At 47.0% G+C, this 22,858-nt stretch overlaps 1 protein-coding gene across 2 annotated transcripts in view; it reads left to right on the plus strand.

Moving 5' to 3' along the window:
• LOC114877554 (protein pangolin, isoforms A/H/I/S) overlaps window positions 1-22,858 on the plus strand; it is a 166,751-nt gene that overhangs the window by 118,179 nt on the left and 25,714 nt on the right. The window contains exons 1-2 of one of the 2 annotated variants that reach the window (XM_029190258.2): window positions 19,669-21,745; window positions 22,669-22,816. In XM_029190258.2, coding sequence (XP_029046091.2) covers window positions 19,742-21,745; window positions 22,669-22,816 — 2,152 coding nt within the window. In that variant the 5' untranslated portion in view covers window positions 19,669-19,741. Of the gene's footprint in view, window positions 1-19,668; window positions 21,746-22,668; window positions 22,817-22,858 lie in introns of those variants that run through there. The other variant, XM_029190277.2, reaches the window with a different exon arrangement.

Consider the following 22,858-nt stretch of genomic DNA (forward strand, 5'->3'; position numbering starts at 1 on the left):
GTAATCCGTAGGAAATTACATATTATTATGACGTGTTATTAAACGGGTAATAACGGGCCGATGGAGGACGACGATGGTGCGCCAGGTGGCCCAGAAACGGTGCCGCTGATGGATCTCTCTTATACGAAAACGATAAAAATCTACATACACTGTTTTGGATGCTGTCGGATCGTTCGATCAGTTTTGGGAGGGTTGATTCGAGACAGGGTGACTTTTTCGATAGTTAACGACACGTTTCAGCGAATCGTGAAAAACTTTCTTGGAGATGTAGGTTTCTAGGAGCTGCTTTGATGTGTTTCAGGTTGGAGGGATGATTGTAAAGCGTGGGAAAGTGTTTTTCACTTCTGAAAGTAGTTCAGAATAAACAAGGGTGATTGGGCAAACAGCATTGTTTATCGGACGAGCTTCTTTCCCTTTGCGATACAATTTTTCCATATTTTCTTTTCTTCAATTTTAGAATTCCTCGTCCTTTGAATTTTCAATTTATCCAGTTTCTCGGGAAACTTAAATCAGAAAAGCTCCAAAATTCCCAGTCTCATTTTTATCATCATGGTCGTCTTTTTTTTCCTTCTGGTTCTCTTGCCTGCTGGTTCCGTCACCTCGAGAAGAAAGTGAACAGAGAAAATAAGTGGTGTTTCTCTGTCGGGCTGTATAGGAAAGGAAGCAAAGTGAGGAAAGACGTAGGAGGGGAGGGTGTATCGGGGGCCGCACAAAGTGCCGAGCTAGTTTGCGCTATAATCTACTATCTCGTCGTTTGCAATTAACTTCTCTTGATGATGTCACGTTTCGTTCGCGCCTCATTTCCAGCCGTGCCGTATAACAATCTGCCAGCGCGCGGCCCCCTCTTCTCAGCTCGATCCTTTTAACGCTCGCTTCTAAATTTCGTAATCAAGTTTTTCCTCGTCGAGGAAATTTGCGAATCCCCCTCTCACTCTCTCTCTCTATACTTTCCTGTACCCTCTTTCAACGCTACGTTCTTGCTCCGTTGCTCGTCGCACCGGCATCCCTCTTCTCTGCACCAACCCGTCTTCCACGATGGATACCACCCTCTTCTGGTACTTTGATGTCAAGCCGTGAACGTCACCAGCCGACCGTTTAATTTATCGGTCGATGTGTTTGAAAGACCCCCTCCCCCCTCCACCCATCTTGACGCCCATCAGACATCCGTTTTTGGATCGTTGTGTCGCTTGTTCCACTTCCTTCTGCCCCCATGTTTCTCACCCTTTCGCTCAACAACCAGCACCCTTTTTCCATCGGCCTGAAAATTTATCTTTTCCCCGATACACGACCATTACATCGTTTCATTTTATTTTAAATCTCCGTTCGGTAATTTCAACGTGCCACCAACCACCCCGTTTATATTAAATTCCCTCGGGTTGTTTGGTGGACGCGCGAGGTGATCAGCTGAGAAACAGGTAGCGTTTGCATGCCGACAAGACCGCCGAGTAACTTGTCCATTCATCGACGTAGTCAGTTATGCGCGTCGAACCGGTATATTAACAGGCTGCCGGTACCCACGAAGTAGCGTGGACAGCCGCCGACAGGCCGCAGGATATATTATAACCATCGCGAAACTTTTCAATGTCGCCGGTTAGCCACGCCATTCAGCCGCGTCCGAGAGGGGAATCGATGATAGCGAGAGAGGAGGCGACCAAGCCTGCTACACTCTGCCGGCCGTGTATAATTTACTCGGATAGGCGTGAGCTTGGATTTATGATTAACGAGCGACGCGCGACGACGCTCCGTGGAAATCAATTACGTCCACTCGCGTTCGACGCACGCCGCAACCCGCCGGATGCCTGGCTGCTTGCACGCGCGATTCCGCTTCCTCCCACCGTGTTCCGCCTTCCGTTACGCTTCTTCCTTCGTTTTTTAATAGGTAATAGATAAAGATCCATCGTTACGATGCAATCACTCGGTTAACAGATTGAATTCTCACTAGACTATAGATTCTTGTGAAACTTTTGTTCAAGCTGCGTTCGAAGTATTAAGCAGCGCAAAGTTACCTCGTACAACTAATTAGGAGTAAAAAGTCAATTAATCGTCAATTAAAAATTTTTCAACCGTCCGTTTGAACCTCAGTTATTGAACTAATTAGTATCTATAAATTATAAATTAATTTAAACAGATAGGTTTTAAATCTCTTCACCGCGAATGTTCAGCATTCTAGGTCGTCCGTGATCACGTTGGTTCCGGTTTGATTGGAGCGAAGCTTTTTAATACCGTTTTCGATGGTTCGCCGAAAGTAACGTCGCGTGTCGGCCGCGGTGCTGTTGGCTCGCAGGAAAATTGATTTTCTATTAAGAGTCGTATAAATTTGCACGCGGGTGCGGCATCGTTTCAATTTCGATTTCCGATAATTAATCTGTGCCCCTATTTTCCCTGGTGTATCCCCTCCAGTTTGAACAGTTTCCCGTGGAACGAACGTGTTCGGTATCGCGAAGAAATTAGTGCCATACTTGGATGCGGTTGAAATTCAATCGCGAAGAGTTCGTTTGAAATGAAAAAAAAAAAAGGAACGGACCTCTCGTTGGATCGAATCGAATCGAGTCAAATTGCCGCGAAGAGGATTAAACATTCCTCGATGAAATCGATTTTCCTCTCGTATCGCCGCGATTTTTTAACGACCATAGAGTGCTTTCGAAAAAAAACCAACTAAACAATCCAGTCGAGCTATATTCATTCCCCATGAAAAAGCTACCGCTTCGCGAGACAAGGGTGCTTTTTCCCCTCTATTGTGGCTTTGGTATGTGAATCATTTGGTGTTTAACTCTTTTTTTAAACGATTCTGTTAGTGTTTTCATTCACTGTTTATCGTGCCTGTTATTCCTCGCGGCCGGGTTGAAGTTTCATCAAAATTTACTCTTTCTCGAGTGACTCGAAGATCTTCGTGTAACGTCTTCGCTGAAACAGGCGACCTTGGCTTCGTTTAGTAAGCAGCCGTTTCCTGCGACGATATTAACGACGAGAGGGAAGGAAGGAAGCGAAAGTTCCGCCAAAGTTTCGACAGGCGATGCTGCTCGATCCACGAGAGGCAAAGTATGCCAAAGTCGAGGGGAAGATGGAGAAACGGGTACCAAGAAATCTTATTCCTCTGTAGATAAGATTTTACGAACCGACGAATGTTCCGTTAGTTATCCCAGTAATTTCTAACGAGTGATCCAAATCCACCCTTAGATATTCCAACGACCATCAGTTGGAGAAATATTCTAAGCAGTTCATTCGATTCTTTTTCCACGAGAAATAAATGATATTTTGAAAGATTAACAAAACGACTAGGACTTAGGCATGAAGCTAATATATAGATATAAAGAGAGGGGTGGCGCAGAGGCAGGGATCCAGAGGCATAGCAAGTGGAGCGAAAATCAGATTTGCTCGTTGTCGCCTCCACCCACGAGCATCGCCACCCACCTACCTCCGGTCTGCCGGCTCCATTCGAACCCCCTACAACCACCCCTACTACCCTATCGTTCACCTCCCTGGCCCCGTTGCCGGTCCACCCTCGTCCCGTGCCTCGAAAGCTCGAACGAGCACCGCCCTTTGATCCTGCCGACAGCCACCCTCCTCGACCCTCCATCGCCAACCTAACTCCATCCCCTATGGTCTCCAGGCCTTCGAACTAAACCACTCTTCTTCTCTCGCTTCCTTTCTCGCGCTGTCTTCCTCTCTGTAACGCTTCGCGATCTTCCGCGGATTTTCCACCCCCGCGGGTCTTCTTCTTCCGCTTTCTCTTGGTCTTCAAGTGGAGAACGCTCGGGGGTGAAGTATGGATAAATGACTATTGAATAATTATTTGAGAAATCAGAACGTAAGATTCCTTAAATTGTTAAAGAGAATTTTGAAATTGTTACGATCGAAACTCGAAGGAATAAAATACAGGGCGTAGCGACGAAGTATCGGGGGTGGTTTATAACGTTGCAATCAATTTCGCGTTTCTTCTCTCGAGACTTCGACGAGCTAACACCGAAACTTACGTACTTCTCAAGAATTCATAAGTTAAAGAGAACTTGAAAGTTAAACTCACCTTCGGGAAGAACCTTCGCTTTCAAACCGGGGTTGTTTCTCGAGCGGCAAAGGACAGGGTTGACTTTAAACCGCGACTCGAAGAAATCAGTTCGCGGGGAAAGTTGCGATTATCCACGTTGAATCATGAAGCGACGAGATTTTTCCCGCGAAATATTTTTCCGCGTTCGCGACTGCTACCGTTCGGTTTGTAGTTTATCGTTACGGTGGTCGTTGGGTGGCGGGGGTTGCGCGGGGGGTGGAGGAATATTAATTTGCCTCGCGTCGCATTAACTGGTTTTTAACGAGGCCGGAAATTGGCGGTACGCGACGCGAGACGGTTGCGTTTAACAAATTAAGTTAATGCTGTTTTTGAATACATAAATAAAACGTCGCTTTACCCGGCCAATTTCACCGGGTTACGCCCGGCTTTTCCCGAAAAAGAGACGGAAGAACGGAAAAATTAATTTCCCGTCCATTGAAATTACCGTTTGTGTTCGTTCGAATTATTCCGCCATCATTTTTCATTTTTTCGTACAATCTGATGACAGGTAATTTAGCGACGATAAAAGGCTTACGGAATAAGGACGATAATTTGTTTAATTCGCGTTAAAGTATCGCCTGCCGAGTGGCCGAGTAATTTCATTTCTTTTTTCGGCGGGAAGCTTTTAATACCCGATGGTGACCGGTTTTTAAACGTTCCCGGCTGAGTCAACAATGACATTTGCCGGTGAAAATGCGCGCGAAAAAAAAAAGTCGAGCCCAGTCCACGGGTATTTAAATGGCCATTGGCAGATTACCGATATCGGAGTACTGCTTAGTTAAACGAGTTACCGCGAAAACTCAATACCGCTCGTGCAGAGAGGAACGCGTGAGCGAGCGAGGAGGAGGGCTAGAAGAGCGAACCAGGAACAGAGAAAGAGCGTGTAACCAGGATACGAGAATCGAAGAGGCGCGATCTACCTGATGAAATCACGTGGCACTATTGCGGAACCACCGAAAACTCGGCTGCATTTCTAGCGATTTGCCAATTAGTCTAGTTACTATCTCGACAACGTTAATCGCGTTTATATTTATCACCTCCGTACACATTTCCATGGAGATTCTGGAAAATGCAAATTTCGCCCTTTCGAGGACCTACGATCCGCGAGGAGTTTCGCAGGATTTTCGAAGCAGCCCTTTGAAAGCGACGTTTCTTCGTCCTTTGCGAAATACGCTCCTTCCAAAGGCTGTGAATTTTATTTTTGCGCCGCCTAGAAGATATCTCGCGAAAATCTCCCGAGCCTCGGATAAACATTCGAGTTTACTCGAATGTTCAAACAGACTTTCTGTGTTTTTTTACTTATCATCAGGGTAACGAAATAACGTTTATGATACGTGCTTGAGATTACCAATTTACAAAAGAAAGACAACGATGTTCCTTTGTGTCTTCTGTTTTCGATCGCATCCGCTTGCAATTAGATCGAATCTCTTTATACATTTTCCCTAAGCATCCTCGACCTTTAATTAGAGCAAATTACGATGTTGCGTGCCGAGTAAACTGGTCCAAGTCAAACACAGTCCCTTAAAAAAAAAAAAAAAAAAAAACTTCAAACGGGGGGTGCGCGAGATAGATTCAGCATCAGTCCCGAGAATTCCGCGAAATTTCAAGCGAGAAGCGTCGAAAGGAAATCGCGGAATGAAAATCAGAAAGGGTGGAAAGATGAAAAAGAAAAGCGATCGAGGCCTCGTGTGTATGTATGCGTGCGTTGGTGCACCACGGGGTCTGGATCAAACGCGGCCAAGTTAATTGAGCCTCGTGGCAATTACGAGCTTAGGTGGCCGCGCTTAATACATTTTCGTTTACAGAGATTTTCTCGATTCGCGTTCGCGCCCACCCGCTCGCTTTTTCGCGCCGCCTCCCGCTGCTCGGCGACCACCCTTTCCTTCGGCAAAGAGATCAAAACCGAGAGAAACCGGCAGAAAGGTCCTGTAAAAAGGAAAAGGTTGCGTGGAAACGCGGGGTGCAGCGTGAAAGGGTGCAAAAGCGGGAAATGAGAAAATTGAGGTGGGAAGGAAATAGGAAAATGACAGAAGGAATGAGGAATTTAGAAAAATAAAGAATTAGAGGAACTCTGAATAAAAAATTGAAGGAATAGATCATTTGGAAAAGGGTGGTAGTTTTGGCGTTCTTTCGTCTCTCGGGACACGCGAAACGCTCTTTGCGACGCGTGACTTCCGGCGCCGCTGAAACGCACTCTCTCGTGCACGCGTCCACGAATGCAACACCAGCTCCCACACGCGCGATGTTTATAAAACAAAAGGCACACGCGCCGTTTGGCGGCGTTCAGGGAAGCGAGAAAAACGCTTCGCCTCGCTCGCGAGACGATAATTCCCCTGTCGCAGCCGGCAACTACCGTTCCGCTTCCGCTTTCTTCAAGCATTTTCTGTTTCCTTCAGAAGCTCAGGCATTTCTCTTTTTTATCATCTCGTATTCACATTCTTGCTTATCTTTATCACTTTTATTTTCCCTTCTTTATTGGTATCTCAACAGCATTCCCTGTTTCGCGTTACTCACCTTCGCGTAATCCTTTTTCCTCCGCTGAAAATCCGTCTCTCGAATGCTCGTACAATTTTCTTTTTCGTGTCTCGATTTTCCCATTTACCGTCTTCCTTTTCCCCCAAGAAAAGAGGCAAGAGAGGAACGGTTGTTCGTTTTGCTGTCGCTTCACACGCGAGTACACTCAAGAGCAGCAAAATAACCGCAAGGATTCTTTTTCCTCTCTTTTCCTTTCTTTCTCCGAGCCTCGATTTTTTTTTACCTCTCTTCGCTCAAGAAACGCGTGAAACGCCGGTTTACATCGACGAAGAAGATAGAGCAACATCGTAGAGAAAACATGATTTTTTTCCTCGTCGAAAAGGCGGCGAGAGGAGGAGGAGGAGAAAAATGGATGTGAGCCGGGGGGTGTGTGCGTAGCCTTTGATGCCATTCTTGCTCATCAACCCCGCGTATCGTCTCCCTTATCCCCCCAAATAGGTTTTTCAGATTAAATAAACTGTTTGCACCCTCGAAGGCAGTCGACCTTTTCCCGAACACTTGGCAAAGTGAGCGAACCATCACCATCAAACCGTGATGGTCGAATCAAAAGCCTTTCTGCGTTTGAAACTGCGGATTATACGGAATCGCTTCTTTTTTTTTTCGCGCGGTCTGTTACAGATTTCCCTTCCTCTTCTCTGCGATTCACTGAAAAATGTACGCAAAAGGATTGCAAAGAACAGGAATTACGTTCCATTTACCTTTCTTGGTATATGGGATAAATTTTGAAACTAAGCATGCTTTGGTATAATTATTTTAAAAAATTAAAATTAAAATCGATAACACTGAACATTTTACGACCTGTATAATTTGTTGCTATGTTTTACAGCCTCTCTTTTTTAGGGGGGATTAGGATTTTAGTTTGTTTCTCGAACACGAATAACCACTGTAGATACGGTGAGAATCGTTTGGCAAATTAAGAGGTTTTCAAACGATTCCCACGGCAAATTGGCAAACAACTCGGTCGACGGGACGGAATTTTAATTAGCATCTGGTCAGCCCGGAGCCAGACATTTTTAACGAATTAATTACCATCCACTTATACCTCGCGCACGCCCAATTTCCTCGTGCATTAACTACTCTATGCTGGTTATATATTCTCTTTGAGAAAAAAGAAAAAGGTGAAAACGATGGAAAATAAACAAAATCGAGAAAGAGAGGAGAGGAATCTCTTGCGCTTTAAGCAGAAGAGGATACTTGATCCGCTCCAAGTGCACCGGCTAAACGCGCAACTTTTCCTCAGGGTTACGACTCGTCGATGCACGCTGCTTCTCGTCATAAAATGAAGTATAAAGTTCCTAAAGCGACTCGAGGGGGGGCAAGCAAGCAAAGTGAAAGTGGTGGAAAGCATCCGGCTACGCGAAACTTTCCGCTTCGTGTTTTCCACCGAGCCGCACTTTACGTCTTCGAATCGCTATCTTTATATTCAACCCTGATCAACCTTTATTCTCCGTTAATTTTTTTGTTATCTATATTTAGAAGGTAGAAGATCTTGAATAACAAGTTTGACGAAAGGTGGGCAAACTACTTGCGAAACGACGCGTACGGGCCATTACGTTTGCCTTTGCATAATTCTACGGAATATATAATTACGTAATGCCGGTCTGAGAAGATTTAGGGGAAAGAGCCCTTTCGTAAGAGGGTTGGCGGACACTCCTTCCCTTCAACGCACGCGCAGTTACTGCTCATTGTGCGCCCTAAACGCAAAGATTATATAATGGTTTCCCAGTGGCGTAGACTTCCCGAAAAGTACACCCTGCGTTAGCTAATGTTGCTCACCAAGTTGCAATAAATAAAAATATTTCGTTCTTAGTTTGATCGTCTCAAACTGTTTTCAACTCCATTTTAATAGTTTCTTTTCACACGACCATCGGTCGAAAGACCCAAGTCATTAACCAATATAATGTGGAGTAGAAAGAAAAAAGCGCAGCTGGTAGCAAAACAAGCGATCGAAATACCTGGTGCTCCCCTAATCGGCCAGCTTTCAGAGTTACAGTCGCAATTTTGGCCCACTCGTCCTACTACTTTGCCCCTGAATAGCTTCCTCTTCTACTTCGTGTTCAAAGTACAAAGGAAGAGAGGCTGGTGAAGCGGTAGAGGATGAAAATGAAGTGTGTAGTGGCGTGAAGCAACAGCTAGCTGTTTGTAGCTCGTTCAGTTTTAAGTTTGTCACAGTTATAAACGTGACTGCGGGGAAAGTGGGTTGAACGAAGTTCCACGATACTTCCTGGGTGGCACGGTTCGTCGAACAGCCACTGATGCAGTCGCCGAGGAAAAGAAGATTCACAGAGAACCTTCTATCTCTCGAACGGATCCAGAGATCGTCGATTAAACCCCGTAACGCTGGAGAGGGGTAGCGCAATCCTTTTCTGTTTTTCTTTTTTTTCTTCTTTTCTTCGTTCAGCCTGAAACAGAGGGAAGAAAAAGAGAAGAGCAAAGAGGGTAGAGATAATCTTGGCGGGAAAACTTGGGGGTCGGATAGGATTGGCAGGTAGAGAGGGGAGAGTAGGTGGATCGGGGCATAAAAGTTGAATAAATCTGGAAAGCATCGCCGGAAAGGAAGAGAGAAGAGGGGTGGCGGGTCCGCTCTGCTCGGCTTCAAAGCACGTCAAAGAGAGAGAAACTTCGCGGTCCTAAGTGGCGTGCAAACAAGACCAAGACGATAACTTTATTTACGCAGCTTTATGCACCGGGTGTCTGGAAAAATGACTTTTATACCTCTTCTCTTTCTATTCCTCCGCGGCGTCTCTTCTGTGTGCCACCCTTTCGCCTAAATTCTCACGCCAACAGCAATTTTGTTTCCCGGCTATGACGGTCGTGATAAAAACTGGGTTAAAAGACGGGACAAAGAGGAGACGAGAAGAATGAGAGGGAAAGAGTTTCCAACCGGTAGCTACCCCTTTGACGACGCGGAGAACAAAGACATACACCGTGTGTATGAAGCAGGGTTGAAGAAAGAGGGAGCACGAAAGAAAGACGGCAATGGAACGATGAAAAGGAATGGATGAAGAACGATGAGGATATAAAGAGACAAAGATAAATCGTATTAACGCCTATCTTCGAGCCCGCACGTACACACTTGGCCACCCCATCCCTCCTCTTTGGACAAACGCAAGTGTGTCGTGTACATAGGGGATACATAAGTGGCCGTCTATATGGGCGCGTACAGTCGAAGGAGGCCAAGATACAGGAGGTGTTCTCTCCCTGTGTGCGTGTTTAGAGGTATTTGCACATTCCATAGGTGCACAGAGACAGAGAAATCTAAACGCGTACACGCGGGGATATATTTAAATAGAGGAGAGGGTGGACGCGTGTGGGTGTAAGGGCGGCAGGTAGGTTTGTGCGAAACGTCTGCATGCGAGTCGGTGGACGCAGGCGCCGGTAGCCATGGCGACGATTCCTTCGGATTGGCCGCAGCTTCCACTTGAATCCCCGGCGTCGACCCCCGCAGCCGGCCTCCGGCTCTGACGTACTATCCGCCACCATCGATAACCCCTCTGGCTCGCAGCTCTCTCTCGGCCACCCCCGTCCACAACCACCCCGTCTAACGCTGCATGCCTTCCACCCTCTCTCGCTTTCTCTTCGCTCCTTCCTCTCGACCACTCCTCCTTCTTCTTCCTTCCCGTCTTACCTACCCCCTTTCTCTATTTTCGATCATGCTTTCCTTCCTGCCGTACTCTCCAAGATATTCGACGAGGAATCTTATGGGTTTTCGAGAATCTGACCCGGAGTTTATTGGATAGTTTCTCGAGGGGGTTGTTTTGTTTTTTTCTTGGAAATTTTATTTTTGAGAAGATTCGATAATTCCCATTGTCCAGAAAAATTTAAATAACATTCCGACGAGAAGGGAGTTTTTCAATCGACGTAAAAACTTCAACAGTTTCACATGCCAGCGATTAATTAACTGCAGTGCATTACCAGCGTTATTAGCGTCCAGCATTCACGACACTGCCACAATAGATAAGGCTGACCACTTCCGCGTGTGTGTGGTCGCCACACACGCGTTTCCCTCTGCACGCGGTCAGGTGAAACGCCGCTCGAACCAATTAGCATTCTATTAAACTCAAAGGAGTACGTGGTTTCTTACCTGACCCTTTCCAACCCCTCTACAGTTACATTTTACTCCGCGTGTCTCGATGCAAAAACATCGCCTGTTGCTCTCACCGGCCGTTATTGAACTGTCGAGATACTTCAGATTAAAAATATCGACGAATAATTATATTTGATGGACGAAAGTTTTCTTTACTCGAACCATTCGCTTAATTCGATTTTAATGCGCAACAATTACGGTGATGAATTAGCGTGTTAAAGTCACGAAGTATCATTTGTCTTTCAGATATGATTTACAGATTATCGCGTGGATTCCTGCCATCAATCATTATTAATGGAACAATGTGCGATTTATTTCGAAGTGCATACTAAACAGAAATTGCATAAATCTAGAATCATTACTGATCGTTGTTCGATTAGGAATCTTTTCTAATCCATCAATTTATCGATACATTTTTTCTTTTTTATCTATTCGAGGATTTACAAATTGTTACAGACTTTGGTGGTGAAATTGCGAATCGCGATTTTAAAGCGGTAACTTCGGAAACGAGATTATTCGTTGCTCCACCGTCGGTATAATGATTACGCGTTTTCCACCCTCGCGCTGTCGATGGTGTAAATGCGTTTCCGCCGGAGAGCCACGCAGTCGTGTTTCGTGGCTGGGAACTAACGAATATCCACATCATTCGTAATCACCGTATAGAACAGCGTTCTCTCTTTTTTTTTTTAAATACACATATATAGCCGGCGAGAAAAATGCGGTTAAATCGTCGGCCGCTCGTGACGGAATAATGGTAAACGCGCGAACGGCAGCTCGGTTGTTTAATTCGAGGCGAACGAAAACAGGCTTTGCGTCGGTGGTTATATCGAAAAAAGCAAAAAATAAAAGAGAGAGAGAGAGTGTGTGGAACAACAACGCGTTGAATAAACGGGAATACTATTTGAAACGATGAAGGCGCGACGATTTTCCACGTTCAAGGCGATTCGGATAATTATCGTCGCGCTTTCCGCTCGAAATTACGAGGAAATCGTCGCGATTACTCTTTAAAGAAAATATTTTTAATTCATTTTCAGCCTCATTTCTTTAGATACTTATTTCTCCAGTGTATGAAAAAGTATTTCTTTGATTTGAAATTTTCAAATAATGCAATCAAAATCACAGCGACGAAATTTTCACAGCGTTTACGTGCCCGGGAATAATTAGGAACGCGTCTCGAAATCAGTTTTTCTCCCCTCAAGATACGCGCAAACACTTCGCACAGCCGCATCCGTACGCGTCCTCTGCATAAACGCAGCGGCAGGTTAATTATCGTGCTAGCTTCCGGCTCGCATTCTCCGCGAGATCTCGACTGGATGATTTCGGTGTCTAGCTTAATTGCTCGGCGCGCTTGCTTCGCCTCCGTTGCGACGAAATTATCAAAATTTCTCCACGGCTCTTTATCGTGCGCGCACGTGTGCGTGTACACGAAGCAATTTGTCGTTCGACCAGTTGCTCCCCCGCGAACAAAGAAACGCGCGAAAAGGTACACGGTCGGGATGGTAAACGTTTTGATGGCGATGCGCGTCGCTCGTTAATGAACGCGTGCAGTCGATAATTTAAAGCAGCCATGGAAAATGAGTTGAAAGCAGGCGCTTTGCTCGATACCGAAAATCAAACCTCCGCTTCGTGCTCGAGGGAGAAGAAATAAGGGAGGGAAAGAGGTTCATAGAAAATTTTGCTATAATTGAAGCTCGAAGAGGTCGATAACCGTGCAATTTCTCCTTTCTCCCAGAAAATGGTTATAAAGTGATTTTTGAAACTTTGACAATTCAATCTTCGTCTACATAAAATTAGAATATTTCATTCGATGGAACGTCGCGAGATGTGCAGTCGTCTCCCATGGTCCATCGACCATTAACACATAGCGCGAGGTGAGGAGTAACGCGTTTGCAAACCTCTAGAATTACCGATGCATAGTAATCCAATCCAATCGAATGCGGACGATGCGAGAGGAAACGATGCAACCCGACTTGGAAAAGAATCGTCGAAGGATCGGTGGTACCGAAATGGTAATTCGTGTAACGTGAGAGTACGCTGATCCGAGATGCGAGAACGTTCGATACCGGAAACGAGGATGCTCGAGGTGATGGCTCTCGCCTGTGGCTATTGTGATGCTCGATGAAACGAGCCTGAACATTCGACGGGACAAAACGTGCTGTTGAAGTAAGAAACAGTGTTGAATATAAAAAATATTTGCTGAATAGAGAAGTATTGTTTTGACGTTGAGAATGTAAATTTGGAAAAGTGTGAAAGATGATCGAAAATGGGGCACAGGGACGATCGGAGCCTCGAACAATTTAGTGGAACGCGATTTTTATACAATTATAAGAGACAAGATTATTCGATTGCTCGTCGACAAAGCGAGGTAAAATTGCCGGAAGAATGTAAAGATGGACGGCTAGATTCATATAGAAGTAAAAGGGGTGCGTGGGTGGGCGTACATGGACGAACCATGTAGAGTCAGGTAGGTTGGTAAATATGTGGGTCGTAACTAGGAAGCTGTGTACGCGAGAACCGTGTCCGGATAGTCGTCGACTTGGAAAAAAGAGAAAAAGAAAAACGTGAAAATCAGGTATGCAGTGTCGGCCATATACGTTGTATGCTCGGCTTAAATGTGCACGCTCAATTATTTCCCAAGGTAGGTGTATCCAAAGTACAGGATGGGAACAGCATCGTTGCTCTCGAATACTTTAATTTCACTTTAATCTTCTTTTCTAAACGAATAAAATGGAGGAGGTTTAAAGACTTCAGAAAATGTGTAGCCATCCAGGTGTTGATCTCTTGAAAAATTTCCTTTTATATTAAATAAGGATATGTTTCAAATTTTTGATTTAAAAAATCATAGATTAAATATTTACATGAAAATCATAAGGATTGTTGTACAGGATACTCGATGAACGAGGATGCCTCACACGTGGACGTACGATTAATCTTTTGGGCAACTGGTTTTTCCCGGTTGTAACCAAAAAATTGCTATCCCTTTTTCAAGATATTTTTTTTTTTACTCTTCCCTTTATTTTGGAGCCGTCGCTGGAATCGATATTCGAAGGGAAATCACTGCGGGAAACGCGCGCGTCCGCTGTGTTGTTTTTACAAAATCCTCCAAACGGGAAGCTTTTTCGTTTCAGCCACGAATCACAGAGGGTGTGAGGAGATGAAACACAGGTGGGGAAGGGTGGACGAGGGGTTGTGGCGGAATGTGAGGGAACGAATTTCGAAGCGTGACGCCGGTAATGATTTATTTTTCCGAATTTAGAGAGCGGCACTGCATTTTTCCCGAATTTATTAAAGGGTCACGCAACGCGTGGCGTGTGTTTAATTGAAAAAGCTCCCAGACCCGAGCGAATTTAGCGTTAAATAATTGTTGTGTTTTTCGACGCGGCCCCGGAACACCAGTAATTTCGGGCGAGAAAAAATGCAATCTCGTTCAATATTTGCGGTCGTCACGGTTTTTAAAACTGTAATTTCATCGTTCCAATTTTTAACCCCGAAATTTCGTAACAAAAAATGCATTTCCAGCTATTCACGGACAATATTGAACCCAAAGAACTTATTAATTATTCAAACAGAAATATGAAATTATAATATTTTTCGAACGATCTTTCAATGATACTCTTTCTGGATAACTGTTGACCTTAAAAAAAATTGAAGTGTTTATTCGATATGACAGTGGATTTTATAGATTAAAAATCTTCATTCGTGGAACCTTACGTCGTTTACTGTTTCAACTCCTCAATTATTTGAACTCCACAGAGAAGTGAAAGCTCGTGAACGAAAGAGGGCGAGAAATCGATCCGAATAGTAGAAGGGTTTGAATAAGGAATCCCGTTGCGCATCGTTCTCGCAAATATAACCATCGAGAGATAAATACCCGAAAGCATATAGGGGTGAAAGATACACACGCGAGTAACTGGTCGGACAAACAAGTAGTAGAAGGCACAGTTTAAAGTACAACAACAGCAACAACGTCCGCCGATCGTGTTTCCTGAACGTGGTCGTTCGTCGTGGAACAGTCTTTCCACCCCTCCGTACGATTCCAACCGCCCCCACCAAACGGCACAACCACCCCCTTCGAACATGCTCCGCTCGGCAGGAACCCTCTCCTCTTCAACCCTCGTGGCATGGCCCTGGTCGACCGAACGAACGAGGGAGAGAACCCTTCCTCTCTACCCCCAGAGTGCCTACGCCTCCCGCGTTGCCCCGGCAACCCCAGCTTGGGGTTGGCCTCCGCCTCCTCCGTGCTCTGCAGCTCCATTCACGGCGACCCCCTCTCTCGTCCCTTTCTCCAACAGTTTCTCCTCGTTCTACGACTCCGAGAGCAGCCTGTTCCTCTTCCACCCTTCTCTCCTCGACCACCCTGAAAGCAGCTCCGACTGCTTGGTCCAACCCCTCGCCCGCTTCTTCTTCCTCGTCTTCTTCTTCTCCGTTCTTCTACTAGCCTCGTTTCAGGGAACAGGTGAGAAAAGAACGGAAGAAACACGATACGACTTGGTTATGATCATGCGTGTGGGGGTGGAAAAGGAATAGGGGAGGTTGGAGGAGGATGTCAGAGCTCCTCTGGAAGCCAACCGGATTAACGTATCTCGAGTAATTTGTATACAGTCGCTATTATACAGGGTGTCGTGTAGATAACGGTACGAAAATTCTTGATAGGAAAATAAAATAAGAAATGTCGGATTTAAATAAAATTCATCAGTCTGTGTATATGAAAAGGAAAGAAATGCTAGGGACGATCACTTATAGATGAACCAATTTGTGTTTCAACCCTGTCGATCGCATAGGGTGAGATCGTCTGTGACTAGCGACCAATGGCTAGAAGACGTTGTTATCGTTGCTTCCCGGTGACGTGTTCGCGCTGTATTGAGAAAATATTATCGATCGAGGAGGCGCGCGCGCGAGCATCCACCTACTCGCTTGCGTGGGTGGTTACCGCCCGCGGGGGGTGAACGTGAGAATTTCAACGTGGTCGATCCGCTTCCCTCGTCGTTGAAACGACGATGCGCAGTTCGGAGATGTAAGAGGGAGGGGTGGTTCCGGGGGTTGCAGGTAATCGGGGAAGGAAAGTCGAAAGGGCAAATTGGGATTGTTAACTCGTGCGGCGAATGCGTGAGTTGGAAACGTGGCGGAAGTGTTTGCACGCCATGTGAAGTATCTGTCAGGAAATATTTTATAGGAATGGAAGAAAATATTCTTTCATTTATTTAATTTCAATTTCGATTTCTCATTTCAAAAGTCAAGAAACGACCCTTAAATGAAAGATACAAATGTAACAGTCATTTCACAAGATAAAAGCCCCATCTTCTTCAGCTTTTTTACCATCTTGCCAGTCTACCAAACGAGGGTTTACCATCGATTTAACCCCCTTCGAGGAAAAGACGATGTTTCCCTTTCGTAAGGAGCCTCGCGAACGGCTACACGCGACTCCTCCAACCGGAAGATCGAATCTGAACGTCGTTCAGCCTCTTACGTGGCGTCAATTCGATTCACCCTATTTTCAGATAGAAAAAGCGACGGCGGAGCAACCGTGCCACCCTTCCATCGGCGTTGAAGCAGCCGCGTAACATCGTAAGAGAGACTGCTCGGCAACGTTAAGAGGGTTGTCGCGTTTCGGGTTTGCAGGTTGGCGCGGAGAAAAAGCCCTCTCCTCCCTTTCTCTTTTCTTCTGCAGTTGACACGCACGTGAAAATTCGATTCGCTCGGCTACACCGGGGTTGAAGGTGCAACGCGTCACCAGAGAGGGTGTGCTCACCCTCCTTTCATTTTGAAGCTTGTATCGCAGGAAATTTAAATTCTTCAGGGATTGACGTATCGCGAGGAGATATTTTAAACATTTCATTTATGTTAAATTAAAAATATCGATTATCCTAGTGATTGATATAAACGTCTTGGAACGAACAAATGGTGTGTGGATGGTACTTAACGCTTAAGCAGCACGTTTGAAACCACTTTGTTCAACACAGTAGATCTAGACCGTGCGTGGTACGACATTCGTCAGCGAATGGCTCTCCCACGGAAATCGTTTGACGCTTTTGATTCGTTCGATTGAACGCGGCGTGATTGAGTTATTAACAGCTCTGATGCTTGCTTCATTTGAGAATCCTTTGTACACGGATATGCATGGCTACGCTGCAACGTTATAAGAAAATTACATAAAATAATTTTTGATAGTCGTACGCAATCGAGCGAACACGAAATCGTAGTTATATTTCATCGTTAAAAGGAAAAAGAGGCGTGGAAGAAAAAAATGCAGCTGGTGCCCCTGTGGCGCGACACTGCCCACACCCTGAGAAGGAAACTGGCCGTACCCGTTTTCTGATCAACGGTTTTAAGTCGGGGAAAGTGGCGAACGGGAAAGGTGCCGCGTACGTGTACGTGTTATACACAGATTTTCTTCGCCGTGCCACGATGTATGCAGCATTGCGGTTCGTGTAACTTTTAATTGGGTTATCTGTACCGGAACACCGTCAATCCGCGCGGTTATAGGCCCGATACAGAGAGCTTTTCCATGTACCGCCAGTGACCCGAATGAAACTGTTTTAAAGACGGTAATCGCGTATCTGTACACGCCCTTTTCCTAAACCGCCATATCGTGACAAGCGAGTATCGACAAGAGTGAAATTAATAACGCTGTCCTCCTGCACTGATAACCTTGTGTTCGCGAGGGTGAAATCATGCGTACAGTATTTCCAGGGTGTTCGTTAGAGAAAGGGTTAACATTTTGATATCCGGTGTCCTATATTCCTGATTTTGACGTTTCAATTTTTACCTCGTTATATTTTACTTCATTTTCGTCTACTCTATAATATAATAATTAAAACAAAAAAATTAATAATTTTTCTACGTACATAAATAAAAACTTATTAAGGTAAAATGACGAAAGTCAATGATTTTCCGAAGCGTACTATATTCTACCGTACACGCGTTGTTACTTGAAGGTTGTATGTGAATGGGCCTTTAGGTCGGATCGTGGCGTTGGCTGGCGGTAACAGCGTACCTCGAATTCCGGACGTGGAGGAGACAACGAACGCGCACCGGAAAGTAATCACGCATACAGCAGCCGGGTACAGAGGCCGATCGATTAGCCTGTATCCGCGCCTGCTGCCGCGCACCGCAACTACGTGACAAATATTATCGCGATCGACCGACCAGCTGCGTTTGATGTGGACGCGTTTATGAAATGCCGACACGCCGATAATCATGCGCGGCCAGCGCCCAAGGCTAAATCCGATTTGCAATATTAAGCCGCCCCCGCCTCGCCGTCCCAGCCGTCCCAGCCGTCCCGCTAAACGAGTCCACCTTTTTCGGCCCTCTCCTAATTAATCCGTTCGATTGAACCCTTTCGAGGGCTTCCGGCAATCCTTCGGACGCGTGCTCCAAGATGGTTCCTTTGTATCAAAAGGGAAATTCTCGAATTATGTAAGAATTACGTTGATTGCAACGCGTAATCAAAAAGCAATATAAACGATGAGACGAGGACACGTGTGAATGCTTCAGGGTCTGCTTAGAGCAAACGATAAGTATTGCATAAGAGGATTCGTTTGAAAAAAATTTATAACCGATATAATTCCTCTGGAACGTTCGATTCATCGATGGAGTTGAATTACCGCGTTTAACATTTAACATCAGGCCATTACCGATGGACAACAAAAACGCGGACCGAATAGAGAGACACTCGAGCTTAATGGAAACGCGGAGCATCATCGAAGTTCGCGCAAAGGCAACATTCAATGCGACGTTATCACCGTCGATTTCAATTAATCGTTCCACCAAAGTGAATAGATACCAAAGAGGTCAGCTCTTCGGCATTTTTTCTTTTTTTCTGCTCGATAATCAAACGCTGGAATGTTAGAGATCGGAGCCAACGAGTCTAATAACGTTGTTACACGCGATGAAGAACCTCGTGTTCTTCGTTTTCGCGTACAGTCCTCGGTGAAATTCGCCAAATGGATTGCGGTGCTTCGATTTAGTCGAGCGTGGAGCTCGTTCGATCCCCAAAGCGTCTCTGATCGCTCGTTTCTTCCATCCCCTGTAAACGTCTGTGAAATATATTCGAGGAAACATCGATGCTCGGAGCGCTGATCTTTCGCTCCAGTTGCGAAAAAAAACCTGTCTCTCTCTACCTCGTGCAAATTGGAGCACCGATAAACGTGCCTCGCTCGATCACTCCCTTACCAAGGGGAACGTTTATTCCGGTAACTGCGTTCTGCGAGACGGAGACAGGTGCGCTCAACCCCTCGTGTATGCTTTCACGAGTTACAGTCAGGTTCGTGACTGGCGGTGATCGTTAAAATGTGAGGAATTACTTGTTTGATACGAAACTGAGATAAAAGAACACGTGATAACGCCAGGTAACTGGGATTAGAAAATCATGAAATAAATATGTACTTGGCGATTGTTACTTTCAATGGTATCGTAGCTGAACCGAAGGCGCATCCCGAAGCACTTTCGAAATAGGTCATCGATTCACCTTAATCTCTTGATTCACTGTTCTTTGAATCAAAGCTTCCTACCTCAAGCTACTGTCAATGCCAGTCACGCAGCCAGTCCCAAACAAGCTGCTCCCCGTGCACATACCTAAGTAACGGAGAAGGGTCACGCGTGGACCGTCCTCGAACGAGGTGACTGTACATTCGACGCTAGAGATACCGTCTTCGTTCCGCTCACGGAACGCTCCTACTCTTCGTCGCCCTGTCGTCGTTGCTCGTGTCTTCTCCAGCTCTCTCTGTCTGTCTCTTTCCGTTACGAGGGCGCCCGCCCGCCCGTATTCTCGTTCTCTCGCTCTATCCGCCAGCCGCCCGCCGCCTCCGCCCCCGTGGCATGCCAACCAACGAGCCGGGGCCGCTTTCGCTTTGTGCGCGCCGGGGCGGCGGTACATCAAAGCCTTCTAGTTCCCGCTCCGGCCTTTGACGGCTGCGTCGCGGCCGTTCGCTCAGTCATCGCTCGGTAGGCGAAGCCGGCACGCCGTGGATGAACGGTCGCGCGCGCGCCAACGGTCGCCGAATCCGTGGGATTCGCAGCCTCTGGCTAACCAGAAGATTTCTCGATCGCGGAAACGCGACCGTCGACGCTGGACGATGTCGCCTCGTGGCAGCAAGTGCACGCGCCTGAACAAAGCGGCTGCGAAAGGTCGACCTGTGCGCCATCATCATCAGCGACCGACCTCGAACCAGGCCACGCGCGTCGACGACGACGAGGAGACGACGGTCATCGACGAGAACAACACCTTCGCATCGGAGACAACTGGCAGAACCACGGCCACGGCTACCACGACCACGACAACGACGACGAACAACACCAAGACCAGGACGAGTAAGTCTGCGGTGGCAGCGTGCGAGGGTCGATCGTCGTGGGCGACGCGCATGCGCCAACCCCTGGAGAGTAGCCTCGAGCCCCGTGAAAACAGCACCCTGATGCAACCATGGCCGACCAGACAACGCTGCCACTATCAACTCGTCGAGGATCGCCCCGACGATACTAACCACCACGGAGATGCTGCGGTCTCATCCACGTCGTCGTTGTCCTCACCCGCGTTCTCCTCCTCCACCGACGCGTTGTCTCGTCGATCGACGTCCCCTCCGTCGACCACCTCGTCGCCGGTACGTTCCAGCTCACCCAACTCGATCGTCTCTCAGGAGAAGTTTACGAAGGTGAACGAACAGGTGGAGGAGAAACGAACTGTGGATTCGAGACGGTACATCGGTGATCAGGATCGAATCAGACGGCGCAAGCAGGAGAGACAGTGCTCTGTCAGATCACGCGGGGTTAGAGAGACTGTCACTGAAAAATCATCCACCCCAGTGGTAACGGCATCGTCGGCGATAGCCTGCGCATCCACATCCTCGACGATATCCTCACCTTCGCCGTTCTCTTCTTCCGTCTCCACGACCTCGGATCGAGTGATCGACCAGTCGGCACAGGGCAGCGTGAAAAGTTGTCCACCTGTGTCGCATTCGTCGGTAATCGAAAGTTTGAGAAGTGCTCTGGAGAGTTACGATCGCAGCAGAATCTACCTCGCACATGTGTCCTTCCTGGATTGGCGGGACCTACCAGGACGACGGCGCGCCACCGTCGTCCCAGCTGGCGACGCTGAGAGGGTGTGGGTGGTGGGGGCGGCTGATCACGAGGGACACCACAGGACGCGGTTGCTGGTAACCGGTCGCCACTGGCGACCACGTTGCTTGAGACGGGTGAACATGTTGAGCCAACCGGTGATATACGCTGGTGGGGGCAGAGGATCCTTGACAGTGGACCTCTTTCTTTGGTGGTTCCATCGAGAGTTCGCCGTGACGGCAATGGCCATGCATCCCGATGGTGCCGTGTTAGTCGCCGAGAGTGCGGACTACCTGCCACCAGAAGCTGACTGTATCGCTGCCGACGGTTTGGTCAGACTATTCGTGGTTCCGAAAGATTGCCTGGAGATGAGGATCGTCGTTAGGGAACTTAGAGTTAGACTAGCCATCGGGCTGCTTTCCCGAGCTTCCTGCAGCGTTTATCGTACATTCTCTAACACGTCGAAAGACGTCGATCCCTTAACTGCTTACCTGAGAAATTTTACTCTGAAAGAGGCGTTCGCCGATTTGCATCGCGCCTGGTTGAGCATCAGATCGGAGACGTTCGCTCGCAGTTGGACGTTGCCGCGCGATCGCGAAGACGCGTCTGGTAACATCGGTCCGTCCTTGTCCTCGCGGATTCACGCGTCACCCGACGAGGAGGAGGACAGAATCCTGCTGATCGAGTTGCAGAACGTAGCTAGGGAAGTGGGTCTGGAGGTCAACGACGACGAGCTGAGCAAGTGGATCCTCGACGAGGAAAGCGATCTGGCGCGATGCGTCAGGAAGTTGGAACTCGAAGAGGATCATTGCCGCGTGAAGATCGAGGCGGATGAGAAGTGGGCCGATTACGACGGTGGGGAACAGCAACAGGAGGAGGATGAAGAGGAAGAGGACAAAGAAGACGAGCCGAGCGCGGAAGAAACTGTCGGTCTGCTGTCGAGGGTGCTGACATGGATGGAAAGGGAGCCTCTCGATCCGGGACTATTACTCGCCGTCAGATCGATGCGCGATACTGCCGCACTCATGGTAAGCACCGACTGATAAGAGACAACCACTCGAGCCTATCGATCGTCTCAGCCGTCGCCGCCGCGACGCGAAAACCTCCCCTTAGGAAAAGAGGGAGCGACCTTGCGAAATTCGCGCGGCCAGATTGAACTAATTCTCCATCGAACGTTAGAAGAAGAGGGACTAGGAAGGGACGCGACGAGGACGCTGAAGGGCCCACTTGAATTCGGCAATACGTCGTCGAGCCGACGGACGGAAAAGCCGAACGAGAACTGAACCCTCGAACGTTCGAGGATCGCGTTCGCCGTCTTTGCAAATTAATGCTCGAGCTCGTCCTCGATAACCGTTCCCCCTTCGAGAGTTTATTCAATTGTATATTATATTTCCTCTCCGAGGGCATTTTGCTCCTCGTGGACCATCCTCGGATCGACATGGAAATATCATGCTAATATCTATGTTAAACAGGGAGAGAAACGGAAATGGTACTCTAGAGCCGATCAAAGAATCGGATACTTTTTTGTTGGATCGTTAGGCTATTTATTTTGTCAAAGGTATATTTCTGTGCCCTTGTTACTCTCCATCGCTCGGCTTTCAATTAAACATGAAACATTTACTATTTATACTAAATATACTTTACTAAAGATAAATTCGAATATGTAAGGAACGCTAAATCAAGGATCGAGAGAGATATTAATTTCAATCACCTCGCACAAAACACCTGTCGTCGCTTCCGGCGCTTCAATTAATTATTTCATATCCCTGGGCTGTCTACTAATTATCCAGCTGCATTAACGATGCATTAATTAACACAATATTAATTAATTACTTGATAACGATAATGTAGCGTGGACAGGGAAGGCTATACCGTTTCAAAACTTGACTTGCTGCACCTATATTGGTTTTTCCCTCGTTTATGCTAACCGTATTTTTTGGTTGATTTACAGGCGAGCAAGATGGGCCTGGCGGGGACGCATCCGAGCGGGTTGCCTTTCTTCTGCCCCAATGGGGACCACCTGACCCAACCACCGCCTGCTCATATGGGAATTCCACCTTACGGAACGTTGGACGCAGGCAAAGCTGCTGCAGCGGCTGGTGAGTACTTAAAAAACTCTAAACGATTACAAACGGTTTAAT

Source organism: Osmia bicornis, chromosome 3 (genome assembly GCF_907164935.1).
Source record: "Osmia bicornis bicornis chromosome 3, iOsmBic2.1, whole genome shotgun sequence".
NCBI classification, from domain to species: domain Eukaryota; kingdom Metazoa; phylum Arthropoda; class Insecta; order Hymenoptera; family Megachilidae; genus Osmia; species Osmia bicornis.